Source organism: Chelonia mydas, chromosome 7 (assembly GCF_015237465.2).
Source record: "Chelonia mydas isolate rCheMyd1 chromosome 7, rCheMyd1.pri.v2, whole genome shotgun sequence".
NCBI lineage: Eukaryota > Metazoa > Chordata > Testudines > Cheloniidae > Chelonia > Chelonia mydas.
The window spans coordinates 65766562-65783429 of NC_057853.1; the positions used below are offsets into that span (position 1 = coordinate 65766562).

The following is a 16868-nucleotide window of genomic DNA, read 5'->3' on the forward strand; positions in this document are numbered from 1 at the left end:
TTTTCATGCTGTTGTTTGCATTTGCTCTTTTATTTCAGCTCTACTTTGTGGCAATATGTAGCATTCCTCAAAAAATGTTCACATTTGCTTATCCATCTACCCAATTGACGTGAACACAGTGGTTCCATGAACATTCATGCACTTTTTTTCTCATGGCACCAAGGTCAAATTCACAGGAACACTCCAACATTAAAGGTAGCATGGAAAGGAAGGGGGGAAAATAGGGCTTGTGCCCTTTGATTGCTTCTTTATGATGTGAATAGAAGAACAGAAGACCATTCCCCAAAACCCCAATAACAGAATTTTGAAGATTTGTTTAATTTGGGGGGTTGGAATTTTTTTGCACATCGAAATGTCAGGACTGGCAAGTCCTCACCTTCTCGGATTTTGAAAGAGGACTTCTTGGATGACTCGGAGGTGGACTGGGAACTTTCTCAGCCTTTAACTGAAGGACAGAGATCCCTGACAAAGAAAGGTTTTCTGTCAGGTGTTTTTAATTAAGTAATAACCAGAATGGAGTAGAGTGTTGTTAATATTGCCTACTTAACCAAAATAGTCTGAATAACGATCACTTGTCTTCTCAGTTAAGCAGGTTTCCCTTGACTACCTTCTTTGATGTCACCATCCTACTATTTCTCCAGACATCCATAGACCCTTCCAGGAAAAACATGGTCATCCATACCTGGATTATTAATGCAAAGAAATAAGCAGAACCTTCCCACCCTGCTCTTTTCTCACCTTTAAGGCTTTGTTTGCTCATCATGAAGAAGCAAATAAATAGCACGAATCCAGTGCCCTCCCCCCTTCGCGGAAAACCTTTAAAGAGACAAACATTTCCTCTGATATTGGGATATGGGATTCTCTTTTCTGATGGCTTTTTTTTTTGTTTGTTTTAACATTCAGTTGAGGAATTTCATTTTCTTCAAACACCTTGAGCACTGTACCTTGTGGCCTCACTTTCTTTTCCTGCTTTTTTCCTCCTTCGCAGATCCCTCATCCTGGCAGCACTGATCAATCCCATAGTTCCATGCAGCAAGGTTTGCACGTACCTCACCCCAGCAGCCAGTCAGGGCAGCCATTACATCACAGTGGTCCTCCTACCCAGCAGTCCCGGCAGCCGCCACAGGCCGCTTCTAGCAACCATCCACACAGTGACCTGACTTTTAACCCCTCCTCAGCCTTAGAAGGTCAGGCTGGTGGACAGGGAGCATCTGACATGCCGGAGCCCTCACTGGATGTAAGTTTGTGTCATACTATCATCTGCCTGCCTTGGAATGTGCTTTACATTTCTGAGAGATGGCGGGGGAGGGCAGGGAGAGGGAAGGGGAAACAGCTTTCACAGCACATCATCGTTTCATGCATTGTTACATGAACGTAATCACTGAAGCTGAGATGGCAGGCGCTCTTGGCTTGCTGAGAAAACCTTTCTGTTGTTAAGCAGCTGCATGACACACAAGCCATATCTTCGTTCTAGTGAGGGTGTTTCCATGGGGCCAAGCTTTTCTCAAGACAATAGATCATTTAAGCATCTGATTTGTTTTTCTTCTTTGGACTGGTGAGCCTGCATATTAAGGGCTAGATCCTGAAGTTTCCACAGGCCCTGAATAAGGGACAGGGCACAGTTGCCCTGCCCCAGGTGCATGGACTGAATTGTACTGAGAAAGTCACAGTTCAGAGCCTGCTTCCCCGCTTGCTCCTAGGACATAGTAATCTGCGCCAGCCTGGCATCACTTATCATCCCTTTCCATGCTAACTGGTGTCTGGGTGAAAGCTTTTCTCCACCCACACCCACCTGTGCAATAGCAGCCCTGCAATGGCTGCTCTCCCTCACCATGCACTGACCAGCCCTGAGGGTAGCCACTGCAGGGGAGCAAGCTAAGAGAATGCCTTTTGTCCCTTTACTCCCCTGTTTGGTTGCTTAAGGCAGCTCATGACTGAATCCTGAGTTACTGCTGTATCCGTTTCAAAGCAAATCGTAATCCTCTCTTTCAAACAAGGTTAAGGAGTTAGTTTATCTGTCTCCAGGAATCCTTTTGGTCAGCCAAGCACGTCTTCAAACATACATTTCTTAACGCTAGGGTTTGGTTGTTTGGTTTGGTTTTGAATACCTTGCTCCTGTCCTCATATTTGCAGTCTCTAGTGTGAACTCAATACATGGTGTGATTATAACTTCCAAAGAAGTGCTTACTGTTGTGCTGCATTCTTGCACACGTATTTATTGCTCATGCTTTTAAATGTCACAGAACAGCACCGTGTCTTTAAATAGCCATACTAAAGGAGGTAGGGTGGAAGTAGGGGAGACAGGATGACCCACGTCATTCTGGTCGTTCCTCCTCTAGTAAAGATGAAAGTTCTAGGCGGGTCAGTTTCTAAGGCCATGTCTACACTTACAAGCTTCCAGCAGCACAGCTGTACTGATACATGTGTGCTATGGTGAGAGCGCTCCTGTAGCCCATTATGCTGACGGGAGGGAGCTCTGCCATTGACATAATAAAACCAGCTCAACGAGCGGCGGTAGCTAGGTCAGTGGGAGAGCGTCTCCTGCCGACATAGCGCTGTGCACACGAGCACTTATGCTGGCAAAATGTATGTCGCTCTGGGGGGTGTTTTTTCACACCCTGAGCGACAAAAGTTTTGTCCATATAAGTGCTAGTATAGACATGGCCTTACTGTGAGCCAGATTCTGCTGCCATTCATAGCAAGCTCACACTGAAGCCATTGGGGGATGCACTTTGAGGGACAGCTACTGAACAAAGCCATTAAAAACCACATTCAAATAGTGTGAATGGGTCGCATAAACAGCTAGGCTCCTTCTCATACAAATGTTTAGGTAACATAGAGAATGCTCTTTTGGTTGAGGCACTAGGCACTCATTCTTTGGGGATAATCAGAGTACAAAAATCTGGATAGAGATGGTTATCACCGATAGAATCATGTTGGATTCTTGAAAAGGCCCTGAAATTGCTTTACCTAGGTAATGAGACAAATACTGCAGAATGTGCAGTGGGAGTTCTTTGAAACATAGGTAGAAATTCATTAGTTGATTCCTTTAGTCTTCAGTGAACATGTTATGAAGTAACGATTGGATAAAAATGCCATTTAGTGTTTGTTATCAGTGAGCTAAAAGATAATTTCAAAATATGCAATGGCTAGTAATCTAGCATGGTGTACTCATTGTTGGGCAGAATAATCTGCTTCAGTGTGGCTCAGTATGATGTTTCCCATGACAGGAGAATTTCTCTTCTGTACAAAAATCTACATTATCCAGATATAGATGTAGATCTGTTCTTGTGTTTATACAGCAATTCAAGACACTCTAGTTTTCAGAAGTCTTCTTTTTACAAGCTCAGACAGTGTGCAAAGATACCAAATAACTGGCACAAATAACCAAACAAAGATTATGTTTACACAATAATTCACTGTGGGCCACACACGTGTAACTGCTTGGCTTCAGCCAATGACTCCCTGATCTTTTACAACTGCCTTTTTTTTTTTAAATGCACCCCCAAACTTGGAAAAGTATGGCTTGCAGGATAGGGGAGAGAGATATTGTTTAAATCCACCCTTCCAAAAAATGCAAACAGTGAGCCTCAACAACATTCCGTTAATTCTTTAGCATTAATTAATTGTAAGGTCTTGAGAGTGGGGGCTGCCTTGTACTCTGAACAGCACTTTGCACGGTGGGGCTGCAGTTCTGAACAGGGTCCTTGGTGACCAGGCTTTGTTTTTACATTTAATGCATGTTCCTGAACAGAAGGTAGATATTTTAAGAACAACAACAATTATTTCCTCTGGGAGATGTAACTTTTTTAATCATCGCAATCATACTTTTAAACAGCAAATAAAAAAAGTACAATCTTTGTGTTTCTCATAAAACTTAGAGATTACATTTACATTTCATTTTTAAAATATCGCAAGATCAATTTACCTGTTTAAAGTTAGGGAATGAAATTATATTTGTATAAGAATACTAAAAATATATTAGTGTAATATTAATATACAAAGTGTAATATATTAAAGTCTAGCTTTTAGTTTTACAGCATTGGATAAACACATAGCAACTACAAGTGTGCATCTGAGCTGCTATTCCATTTGTTAAAGTAATCCATATTTTTTATCTTGGCACTAAAAGAATTTTGAATATAAAAAGGGCTTATTACATACTCCTTTTCACTGCCACACTTTAAATTTGTCATTTTTGCTTTTTACCAAGAAACTGTTAGGAGCAGAATAAACTGTAAAATGTCCCTGATTGTGAAACGGAATAGTTAGGATTCCTGGGTATATGTCAGACCAAAAAGGGATCTGAATGGAATTTTGAAGAAGAAATAATTTTCTCTGTTTGAAGCATTATGGCAGTGGAAATATATCTCAAAATATTTCTGCTGTTACTCTTTAAGAGCTGTAGTGAATAGTGAGTGCACTCTGCTGTCAGACAGGGGTATAGTGCCTCTGAGTCATTAACCCAGCTTGGGTCACCCATAAGATACTGCTGCCGATTCATCTTTCCATGCAGATATGCATAATCCTACTTTACCTACTTAAAGATGAAAGGTAATTATTGATCAAACTTAGTGCATATTTAGAGTATAACCAATTTATTTGAGCATGAGCTTTCGTGAGCTACAGCTCACTTCATCGGATGCATACTGTGGAAATCGCAGAAGACATTATATACACAGACACCATGAAACAATACCTCCTCCCACCCCATGTTTCATGGTGTCTGTGTATATAATGTCTTCTGCGATTTCCACAGTATGCATCTGATGAAGTGAGCTGTAGCTCACGAAAGCTCATGCTCAAATAAATTGGTTAGTCTCTAAGGTGCCACAAGTCCTCCTTTTCTTTTTGCGAATACAGACTAACACGGCTGTTACTCTGAAACCTATTTAGAGTATGTATTTGCGTATAACTTTTATGAGTGCTCCCTATAAGAAAGTCGTATACATGGGCAAGAAAAACCTTTGCAAATATCACCAGCCAGGGAATTAATTGTAACCCATGGAATAAACTCACTTTGCCCTACACAAAAGTGATTCATGTTAAGGATGTTGGCCTTGAGACTGTAATTGCCACAATACTGGGATGACTGCAATTCTCATGCCAAAAGTGGGTTATACAGACTTGCCCAGTCAAGAGTTCAGACTAGATGATCACAGTAGTTCCTTCTAGCCTTATACTCTATGAAGTGGCCAAAAAATCTTGATATTACACCATCTTAATTTGTCTTGTTTATGCTTTGGATTTGTTTTGATGTAGATACATTACAGTCAGTTTCCAGGTATGTGCAGTTTTTAATCCCTTGTTCTGCCAATCTGTTTCCATTACCTTTAATTTTCCTTTTAACTTTATATTTTGTAGCTGCTTCCAGAACTCACAAATCCAGATGAGCTGCTTTCATACCTAGATCCTCCCGACCTGCCAAGCAATAGCAATGACGACCTTCTCTCTCTCTTTGAGAACAACTGAAACCCTATGTATTTTCCCCACTCCCTCACTTGTCCACACGTGGGTAGCTGCACAAAGAAGAATCTTCACACTCCCACAGAAAAACCAACAAACTCAGACTTGATCGAATGGTGCACTCCCTGCTTTCCTCATCTCAGAACTGGTTTTGTCAGCTTCACTGACTGTGAAAGCAATGGGAGGGGGAAAAAAGAAAGAAATGCAATGATCTCACAACGAAGCATAGACAATAGTGCAGCTAATGGAAACCCCATTCATTGTTAATCTATAGAGAGAGAGTTCTGTGATACACATAGTGTGAAGTATACTGGCAAGAACCAATCTTGGCAAGGAAACAAAAGGCAAAAGAATGGAACTGTCCTAATTGACCGGTCTCAGAATGTCCTTCCAACGAGTGTTCTTCCATTTTTTTGAAACCCTTCCCCCACTTTCCCTCTTTCCCCCCTCAACTGCAGATTTGTGTTGGACAAATTGTATTGGCCACACACTTAAAAGAAAACAAACAAACATCTTAATCACCAAAAAGCACAAATAATACAATAAAAATCAAAAGTCTGGAAGAAATGAATCAAAGGGAGACATCTGCATAACTAATGTTTGTCTTCAGTAGAGGAGCCCTGAGAATCTCCAGGCTGCAGACAATGTGTGTTTGTGTTTATAAAGCGTAGGAATCTGCGACACCTGTTTGCAAGGGATCCCTCTGCTTAGACATACAGACTCGGAAAAAAAAACTTTAAATTTGTTTTGGGGTTTTTTGTGGGGGTTTTGGTTTCCAATCACTACCATTTGTGACTGTGTTGTTATCCAATTGTTGACATGATTATTTTTATCCCATATATCCATTCAAAGCAGAAAAAGAGCGGGGAGGGAGTGTAAAAAGTTTTCTGTCTCCCAGAGCCTTCAGTGTGTTCCATCTCTGTGTCATTAGATCCTCTGTACTGCACAATACATAGCAGGACAAGCTGGATGAAGGCGGGGAAGAGCTCACTGCCGGATGGGGAGAGTGACATCACTCTTGACATTTTTTTTTTTTTAAGAGCTTGAAAGGAGCATTGAAATTGGACAGACACCTTAGAGCTTCTCTTTTGTTTTGCTTTGTGTTTTGTTTACAAGACTGTTACAAGTAATTAAGCCTTTTTCCGCCCTGTTTTTTTAACTCTTTAGCAGCCCAGGATGTTTTATTTTTCAAGAAGGATGGGCCTGGGGAGAATAAGTAATTGTTGGTAGGTTACTACTGCCCTCAACAGACCCTGCTGCCACAATCACTGTCTTGCCCTTGTGATCTGTGCATCTCGTGTGGTTGCTTCTCCTGCATGAGCTTCCTATTGCTTCGGTGCCCATTTTTGTGCGCGCGCTCTCATAAATTATGTACAGTAGCCGTGTAAAAAGTGCATGTGTGCCAACTTTGCCCTCGTGGTGCGACATTTCAGCTTTTGCCCACTGTACAGTTATTGCTTTCTTTATTACAAAAGCAAATTTGACCACCACCACCCCATCCCACATCCCATCAAATAGTCCCTTAGCTGTTCTGAACAATGTTTTAAACTTAACTGCCAGATGGAATTTTGTTAGGATTTTTTTTTGTCCGTTTGAATATGTAATCTCTCACCCTCCCTCTCCCCTGCTTCCCCCCGCCCCCCATTTCTCTTTTAGTTTGCAACGCTGTAAATGGCATGACACATGCTTACAGTTCTGGATTTGCTTTCCTCACCAAAGTCAATATTTGTAAATTCTTTGCGTATTTTTTGTTAACATTTCCCACTACTGCTGTACATGCATCGTGATATATATATATGCTAGTCCGCAGCACCTTGCTGTAGATATTAAAGGAAATGGCGGTTTAGTTCTTTTATTTTGCAATAGGCGTATTGAATTTGTCAAACATTTTATGTAGAGGTGTTTCCACGCTTATATTTTTCCTGTTTTATGGTTTTTTTAAAAGGCGCTGTTCATTATGCAAAATCAATTATTTTAAGAATTGCTATTGTAAATATCTTTGTGAATATTTTAGGATCGTCTTTGATTATATTCAGCATTTTCATCATCTGGTTATCCTTTTGCTGGTGTTTTTAAATACCTTGTCTGGGGGGGAAAAAAGGGGGGGTCCTTTAAAAAAAAAAAAAAGTAGGGTTCTTTAACAGAATGAGGGAGCATTTTTTTCTTTAATAAATTAGCCCAATTTTCATATCCATTTATCAAATGACTTGATACATCAGGCAGTACCTGGGCAATCAGGTTCCAGCTCTGTCATGCAAACTGAATAATAATTTCCTGGGGCAAAAAATAATCTTCATTGACTGTGTGGGTGATTATGGGCTGGTTAGTGGCAGACATTTTGCCTAAATCAGCAGAACCCAAAGAGCCAGCCCTGAAAACAAGTAAACTTGCCCTAAGGCAAGCAGCAAGTATATAAGATACAATATGTATATCATTTTCTGGTCCTCCAGCCTTTGAGACTGGAGCTAACACTTAAGGGTGTTGGTGGGTGGGGCAGGGAAACAGTACAGTATGTTTTATTCTGCTTAGAACTGTCTTTTTCTTCTCTAGACTTGACCACCTGTAGAGGATCTCTGCAGAATGTTAAAGATATCTTGGTATAATACATGGTGACGTGGTTGTGGTGTAGTGCCACTCTCACGCAATTAGTAGGAAAGACCATCCTTCAGTTACCAATGTGTTTTGTAGCCGGTTTTACTGTAGTAGTTTTCCCCCTGTATTTTTGCTGCATCATTTATGTAGGTGTTGAAGTCATTTGCATGGGCGGATAATGATAAACTGACTTTGTATTGCCTTTAGGTATTTGGGGGTTTTTAGTCATAGATCTTGGAATAAAGAACACTTCTCACTCTGAGTTGGAATTGGTTGCTCGGATTCTGTAATTGATTCTGTTAATGATTATTTAATTGCTCTACCCCATTGTTGCTCGAGCAGCTGGCTAAATTAGTCACCTGAAATGATTCGTCTATTAAAATGAGCCTATGCTTTTCAAACCAGATATGTTAAGAATCAATCTATTGCTAATTGGTAGTCGTCTAACTGTATCGTGTAGAGGTACCTGTTGGGAAACATAAACAGAAAAACCCACAGAGAACAGCAACGTGGGTGGGGTGGTTTTCTACGTTGTACATTAATAACAGAGAATTAAATGAACATTTTAAGCCTACAGAAACACTTGGTTCCTAAGCAAAAGTGACACTAGGATTTTTAGCCATCGTCAAACTGTCAGAAATTTGAGACAGTTTCAAAACTGTTCGTCAGCTGACGTCAGGTACTGTACAATAGATTCAGTATGAAAAAACTTCTAAATGAAAACATGGATAATTCTTAATCTGTTCACTGCCATAATGTTAAAATGTAGGGAAAGATCTACCAAATAGGATAATCACAGTTATTTTCCTTTAAAGCTTAATTATTATATCAAATTCCCAGTAGTGTTTTAATCTGTTTTTTTGGTTTTTAAAAATTGTTTCCTTATGGAAGCTCATCTGGGAAAGAACCCACAACAATCTACAGTTCTGCTGCCAAGACGTTATTATAGGACTGACCGATACACACCGATGTCTGCAGTGGAGACTCAAGGGACATCTGTACATATGTAAATGATGAATAGAGACATGTTAACAGAAACGCATTCATTTTCCTTGGAATGTGCATTGTTTTTATTTTGCAGGAAAAAAAAAAGCTTGAAGCTCCATCTTATGTGGAAAATGAATCCTATTCGTTAGCGTTTGTGAAGTCTCAGCATTTGTTTCACTTTCACTTCTGTAATATACTCTGACCCTTTGTGGAAAGAATTTTTTGTTTTGTTTGTTTTTGTTTTACCTACATGTAATAATTAGCTTAAGTGTACTAGTCTATCACCTGTGTATTTTTAGGGTGCTACAGAAATAATGAAGAAAATAAGGGGATTTAAAAAAATTGTAACCAAATTCATACTTTGTACAATTTTTGATATCATGATCAGAGGAGAATTTAAAAAAAAGTACAATCTGAAGTAACATGCAAAAATGGCCATTGTCTTTGTTTGTACATTGTATGTACAGTACAATGCAATCATTTCATACTTTAAACTGGTCAGAAAAAATAATTGTGATTTTTAGTCTTGCAAAACTGTATGTAGTTAGATGATGTGACAACCTAATATTTATCTAATAAATATGTATTCAGATGAAACCTGTATATTAAGTGTTCATGTGGTTATTTTGTATTTAAAAATCAAATTATTTGACAATTGCTAGACACTTATATATTCTATTGTAACACTGAAAGATTCTCATTTGTTCATGTTAATTTGTTTCCGAAATAAATTTACAAAGTTAAGGTTTGGCTAATTGGCAGCTGTTTTGTAAATTTGGAGTTTCTTTTTGAAACAAACAAAACCCAGTTTGTATGTTAGTTTAAAAGTAACTCTATTATGGGATTTTTGTGGGAGGAAAAGTGAGAACAGGGAGGGCCAATATTCTCTGTGAACATTTTTGAAAGAAACAAAATAGTCTTTTTTTCAAAATGTTCAATGGAATTTTTCTGTTTTTCAATGGAAAAACCAAAAAAATATTCAGTTTGAGGTTTTTCAAAGTAAAACTGGAAGTTTTGAAAGAAATGATATTTTAATGGAAAATTTTTGTTTTGAATAAATGCTTACAAAACTTAATTTTTTCCACTGGCCGTATAAATTATGAACTTCAGTCCTCGTGTGGAAAAAACAGTATTTTCAGATTCCTATTTCATGACTGAGGATAAAAGTGTCATTGAAAAACATTGAGTCAAAAGGTTTTAGGCTCCTAAGTCTCACACACACATTAAAGTTTTACCCTGTGCTTTTAAATATTCTATTTAACGTTTCATTGTAAAATCTTGTTTATCACCTGTTGTGAAATTATACACGTGACACAGATACTAAGGTACTCTTGACAATTATACCAGAACAACAGGTGAGGAGTTACGCATCCAGTGAATTGCCTCATGCGGTTGTCATCGAGATATGTCGTAAAGCAGTGTATTGGCAAGCAGGCTAACATGGTAGTCCTTTTATATAGCAAAAAGTGGAGCTAAGAACAGAGGAAGCAGAGACATTATCATGATATGTCGTTCTAGGATGGATTTCAGTGTTAAAGAATTAGTTGGAATTTTCAAGTCTTGTTGCAAGACTAATGGAGCTGCCTTTTTATAATAATAATAATAATTAATAATAATAAATTACAGGTAGGTTTCCCCAGGATTAATTGACTCTGTTCCGAACTAGTACCTAATTCTACTAGCCATTGTTAGCTCATAGATTTCTGCTGTAATTCCGTGGGATCAAGAGCAGTTGCCTCAAAACTATTATTATTGCTAGGCTGCCTGGTGCTGTACAAGACACAGTGGAAGAATTGCTTCAAAGAGCTTACAGTCGAAGTAGCCACAATGCAAAATGCACTGAGAGGCTCAGAGGAAGTGTCTGTCTTGAAAGGTTTGGTTTTGTTTAGATGGGTGGTTGATATTTTTATGAAATATTTGTGGGGCCAAGTGAGATTTGAGAAGGAGTCTGAGAGGAAAGAGGGTGGGTGACTAATATGCTGGGGAAGGGTAGTATCAAAACCCATCCCACAAAGGATTTAATTATATTGTCTGGATATCTAGTAGAGCTGATCAGAAATTTTCCACTGGAAAATGCTGATTAGATTAAATCAAACATTGTATGGGAAAATATCAATTTCATTCACCTTGTCAATGGGAAACTATCAAAATATTTCATTTTGACATTGTTTTGATTTATATTGTAATACAATCTATAATATAATAAACAGGTGAAACAATCACCTAGAAACAAAATGTTTTGATCCTATCAATACAAAACTTTTCAATAAGATCAAGATAAAATACGACTTTTCATTTGGCAAAAAATTCCAAGATTTCAACTTTTTGTCCTGGTTTGGGATGAGACAATTTCATAATGTTGGAATTTCCCGTGGGACAGAGATTCCATAGGGCAACATCGAGCAAAAGGTCGTGTTATCTAGTGGGTAGGGCACTCCACTGCGACTCAGGAGTCCTGGGTTCCATTTCCGGCTCTGCTCCAGACTTGTGTGACTTTGGGCAAATAACTTCATCTTTGTGTGCCTCTGTTTCCCTTCCTACCTTTTCTCTGTCTTGTCTATTTAAATTGCAAACAAGATTAGCCCCTTACAGCTGCCATAATCTGCAATTTTACAGCCCCACTCTGACAATCTTAATATATTCAAAATATATTGGCACTTTTTATCTTAACGCATATGTTTCTGACAGTAGATACTAATATAGCATGTGGTGTTGACAAGCATCCGGTTGTGATGTCATCAGGTATCCTTATATAATCAAGTTGAGACGCGGTCAGTAGAGCTGTTGGACGAGACAGACGGGGAAAAACAGGTGCAGCAAGAGGTAGTATTGCAATAGCTGGCACATTGCCATTTGAGTCAGTCGTGTCGTAATGTCCTAGCCTGGCGCTGGGGGGCAATGTGGTGCTGGCTCTGCCATCCTGTGGGATGGAAACTGAGTCTTCATGATCATTAAAGAGCTCTTTGTCCTTCTGTAAAAGTCCTGGGCCACTTCCATTTTGATTAACTGCGTTCTGCCTCCTGACCCCCCAATTCCCCTCTTGCTTCAACTGGATAAGGCAATGTTCATATCCTGTTCCAGAATTAGTGTGGCTGGTTCTATCATAATGGTAGCTGCTTCTCACGTCAGAAGTGGTATTTTACAGTTGGTAAAGTGAATGGATCCCTAGACATGTAGAGTTTTTAATTCAATAACGCAGGGATTCCCAAATGTTTTCACAGAATGGGGCCTCGTCTTAATAGAGATCATCTCCTGGATCTTCTCATTAACAATTGTGCAGACCTCTTTCCCTCCCACAAGTGCTCCTGGAACTCACTGATTTTTAACAGGAGGTAGGTGTTAATGGGTATTTGTAAATCCCACTGGGCACCTATCTGCATCTTTAGGCAATGAAGAACCTTTTTAAAAACTGGCCCGTTGTGACCAGACAACTCATTTGGCCCACTAGTAACTGCTTTATAGACCACATGTTCCATTGACCACCGTTTGGGAAGCACCCCTGTAAGACATTCTGGGATTAGCTAAAGGCATTATATAAAATGATACATAGTGCAGGTCGACTAATGAATTCCAGGCCCACAACGTCATTCAGTACACTTGAAACCAAACTGCCTAATCATGGTAATAAGAAGCATGAGTAGGAGGATGAGGTTTTTCTCATATACTTTTTTGCAGGTAATTAATATGATGTGGGGAACTCCATTCTTTCTGGACAGTGTGTGATCGAGAGAAGGTTTGTCTGGCAAGACAGGTCACTGCATGTTTGTAAGAGGAAGTCGAGGAATAGACCTATTAATCAGAGCAAATATTTATTATTTCTTTCAATCTATAAACACACGTGTGTCCCATTTCATGCGCTGGGGGCTCTTACATCGTTTAATTTCACAATCTCTTAATGTGATGGACCACTATTTCACCCTCTTTTCCCATGCCAAACCAACTAATGAACAAAATACACACCAGCTAATAAAAGCTCTAGATAGCTGACATAAATACCACACCCACTCTCAGCCAATCCTCCTCAAACCGTTGGGAGAAAAATGACCCTTATAGTATGCCCCGCAGGATAACAGTTCCAGGCTCTGGCAGATTAAGGGTGGAAGAAGGGGTAATTGCAAAGCTGAGAACCTTTTAATGGTAATGTCCTGCCAACAGCCAACTCCCTTTAAAACTTGCCATGACCTTGACACAGTTTCTGAGGTCCCAAGACATATGTTAAAACCAACACATTGGAAACCTACTTCCTGGCAATGCAGGCCGTAAGTCACAGGGGTCATGTGCTTCTCATGTGAAATGGTGCTTGATAAACAGATCTCTGCAGTCTGCATTAGGGTTCTTTCCTGTGGAGTCTCAAATGTGTAGGCCAAGGTAGAGCATGTCACAGCAATCTCATCTCAGAGTGCCAAAGGCGTGGATAATTGGGGCTAGATCCACGTCAGAGATAAATGGTCATACTCTTATCACCACCTAGAGGTGGAAGAACGTGCTTCTGGACACAGCTGCTACTGGGAATGACCCAAGATCTATTAATATACCTAACATATGCATTTGCATTATAAAAGAGCAGATGGACTCTCTGTATTAGGAGTGCCAGTATAGCTCAATATTGAGAACTGAAAACTAATGTACACTGTGGGGAGGGAGAGAAATACCCCAACTCTACACCTACAAAAAACTCTAAACTAGCTATTACCACCCAAGAAAGATGTGATGCCTGTTATAACAATATCCTCATTTGATACCAGGCACTCAAATTCACTCATCTTAGTATTTAAACTTCTAGCATTTAAGGACTTACAAAATTTGTCAAGTTAGCTGTCTGCCATTGTGTGATGTAATTGAGACTCCACCAACTTCTATCTTCTCCTCTTTACTATGATATAGAGTATCCCCTTTAATAGATCCTCCCCTAGGGGATGTCTTTGTTTAAACTGTGTGCTCCTCTGCACCTGCTGGCATTCCCCCAGCCCTTAGTTTAAAAACTCCTGCATGAACTTTTTACTTTGACATGCCAGCAATCTGACTCCTTTTTGGTTTAGGTGGACCCCATTCTTCCTCTATAGGCTCCTCCTTTCCAAAAAGGTTTTTCTAGATCCTAATAAACCTAAATTCCTCTTCCCAACATCATAGTCTTATCCACACATTGAGACCTTGTTTAACTGGACCTGCATGTAAACTGGAATCATTTCAGAGAATGCTATCATGGATGTCCTGAACTTTAACCTTTGACCTACCAGCCTAAATTTGGCCTCCAGAACCTCTCTCCTACTTTTCCCTATGTCACTGGTACCTACAAGTACCACAACCACTAGTTCCTCCCCAGCACTGCACATAAGTCTATCTCGATGTCTTGAGACATCTATCATATAGATGATAGTCTATAAAATCGCGCACTGCGTGGAAAAAATTAACAGAAAAGTATTATTTACCTTTCCACACAATACAAATTCCAGGGGTCACCCAATGAAATTAATAGGCAGCAGGTTTAACACAAACAAGAGGAGGTACTTTTTCATAAAACATACAACTAACCTATTGAACTCATTGCCGTGGGATGTTGTGATGGCCAAAAGCATAACCGGGTACAGAAAAGAACTGGGTAAGTTCATGGAGGATAGCTCTATCAATGGCTATTAGCCAAGACGGTTAGGGACGCAACCTCATTCTCGGGGTGACCCTAATCCTCTGACCATCAGAAGCCAGACGTGGAAGACAGGGATGGATCACTCCATAATTGCCATGTTCTGTTCACTCCTGAAGCTCTGGTATATGCCACCTTTGGAGATGCTATATTGGGCAAGGCTGACCATGGTCGGTCTAACCCAATACAGCAGTTCTTGTTTTCGTAACTTCGATACCTGTGCATGCTTCATCAACCCACCAACATTTCTTTAGGCTTAGCTGTACCAAGTTGCAGCCAGCTAGCTCTTGTCAAAGCCCCAAATTCATCTAGATATTGAGTTTCGGTCAGGCAGAGCCTTCAGGAACTGAATCAAAAACTAAAAGAAAAAAATCCAGTTTGATTTGAACCAAAGCCACCTTTATATATATAAATAAATAAAAGTTGAAGAACTAAAAAAGAAATTCATTTCAAATTGACCAAAATATTTCAGGTTGATGCAAATTTTTTTTTTTCTTGGTTTCTTTTGAGTCAGCCCATCTATTTGTCAAATTTTTTTCACTCAGTGCCACTCATTCTGGCTCTGGATTCCATACCAGAAAATCCTTTCTACTTGCTCAGTCATTGCTAAGAATGCATGGCCTTTCAGCTGAGAGCATGTCTTCTCTGCAATTGGAGCTTTAGAGAAGAAAGTAGATGATGTGGTGGTGAGCAACCATCTGTACTCATCCACTACCTCATAGGACAACAGCCTCAGTGGATGTGTCACTTTAAATGAGGGAGCAAAGTAGAGTTTCTTAGCCAAACCCATTGTTTAGAAGTTCACTAAAATGCTGTCATCTACTTTTCTCCTAACCAAACATCTCAATAAATTCTCAGTAGATTTAGTTCTTAGTCTGAATCTGAGTCTGGATCTAGATTTGATATTCTCCAGGCAAAACTCCCCTTGACTTCAATAGGGTAAGGCATTCACTCCTAGTGAGTGACTGTCCCTACCCCGAAATGCACAAATTCTACCTAAACTAGAGACAAAGAGTGGGAGGGGAAACTTGGGCAAGGAGAGATGAAGTGAATTGACCCAGGTCACACACTAGGGCTGCATGCAGTGCAGTGGTAGTCATGTCGGTCCCACAATATTGAGAGATCAGCTGAGAGAGGCAATATCTTTTATTGGACCAAATTTTGTTGGTGAGAGAGACAAGCTTTTGAGCGTGTCAGTGTCAGTGTCAGGAATAGAATCCAGATCTCCTTCCTTATCGGTCCAGTGCCCTGTCTGCTGGACTATCTGCCACTTCTAAGTCCCTGGAGACTAGAACTCCTGAGTTTTCATCCTGGCTCCTGCATTTACCCCCTCTGTAGCTTTGAGCAAGTCACTTAACCTGTGAAATGGGGGTACTACTTACTGACCTACCTCACATGGGTAAAGAGCCTGGAATTCGAAAAGCACTGTATAAATACTAAATACTGATATTACCATATGAAAAAACTGGAAACCCCCTACATTGATTTCTTTTCCCTGTGGGATTTTTTTTTAATATGTCTTATCCAGGGTCCATTTATAAGCCCTCTCTGTAAGGCCTTCCTGTTGGTTTCTTATGTTGTTTACTCATATAATTTTGTATTGCCTTTTGGGGGACAGAGGCTTGGAACTAACTAAAAATCTCTGGGACAAGTCTTGTTAAATGGATGGCTTTTGTGGTTTGTTTTGTTTTATTGTGCTGGAAAAATATGTCTCTTTTTTCTGAAAGTAGTTGTCATTTGTTCAATACACTTTGCCTTTTTCTTAAGGGCACACACTTTTCTGGCTGTGCCACAGAGGAGGAAGTATCAAAGAAGGAGAAGGCAGACTTTAAAAGGGGAACTGAATTTTTAAGTAACTTTTTAAAATAACTTAAGATCCCATCTCATAAGCAGAATGTGTGTAAACACAGTGTAGGCTAGTGAGTAGAGCAGGAAGCAGGCATCTGGGACTCCTCCTAGGTTTTAATAACCACCCTGCCAAAGACACTTTCTGTGATCTGGGGCAAGTCACTTAAGGCCAAATAAAACCGAGGAGTATTTGTGGCACCTTAGAGACTAACAAATTTATTTGGGCATAAGCTTTCGTGGGCTAAAACCCACTTCATCGGATGCATGCAGTGGAAAATACAGTAGGAAGATATATAGACACACAGAGAACATGAAAAAATGGGGGTTGCCATAC

The 16868-nt window shown here is 39.8% G+C and overlaps 1 protein-coding gene across 35 annotated transcripts in view; it reads left to right on the forward strand.

Moving 5' to 3' along the window:
- The window catches only part of ZMIZ1 (zinc finger MIZ-type containing 1), a 480632-nt gene extending 470984 nt beyond the window's left edge, over positions 1–9648 (forward strand). For 26 of the 35 annotated variants that reach the window (XM_043551273.1, XM_043551271.1, XM_043551272.1 and 23 more), the window contains 2 exons: positions 989–1237; positions 5365–9648. In XM_043551273.1, coding sequence (XP_043407208.1) covers positions 989–1237; positions 5365–5472 — 357 coding nt within the window. In that variant the 3' untranslated portion in view covers positions 5473–9648. The remainder of the gene's footprint in view (positions 1–988; positions 1238–5364) is intronic. The other 9 variants (XM_043551283.1, XM_043551284.1, XM_043551292.1 and 6 more) reach the window with 1 other exon arrangement.
- Positions 9649–16868: the final 7220 nt, after the last annotated feature.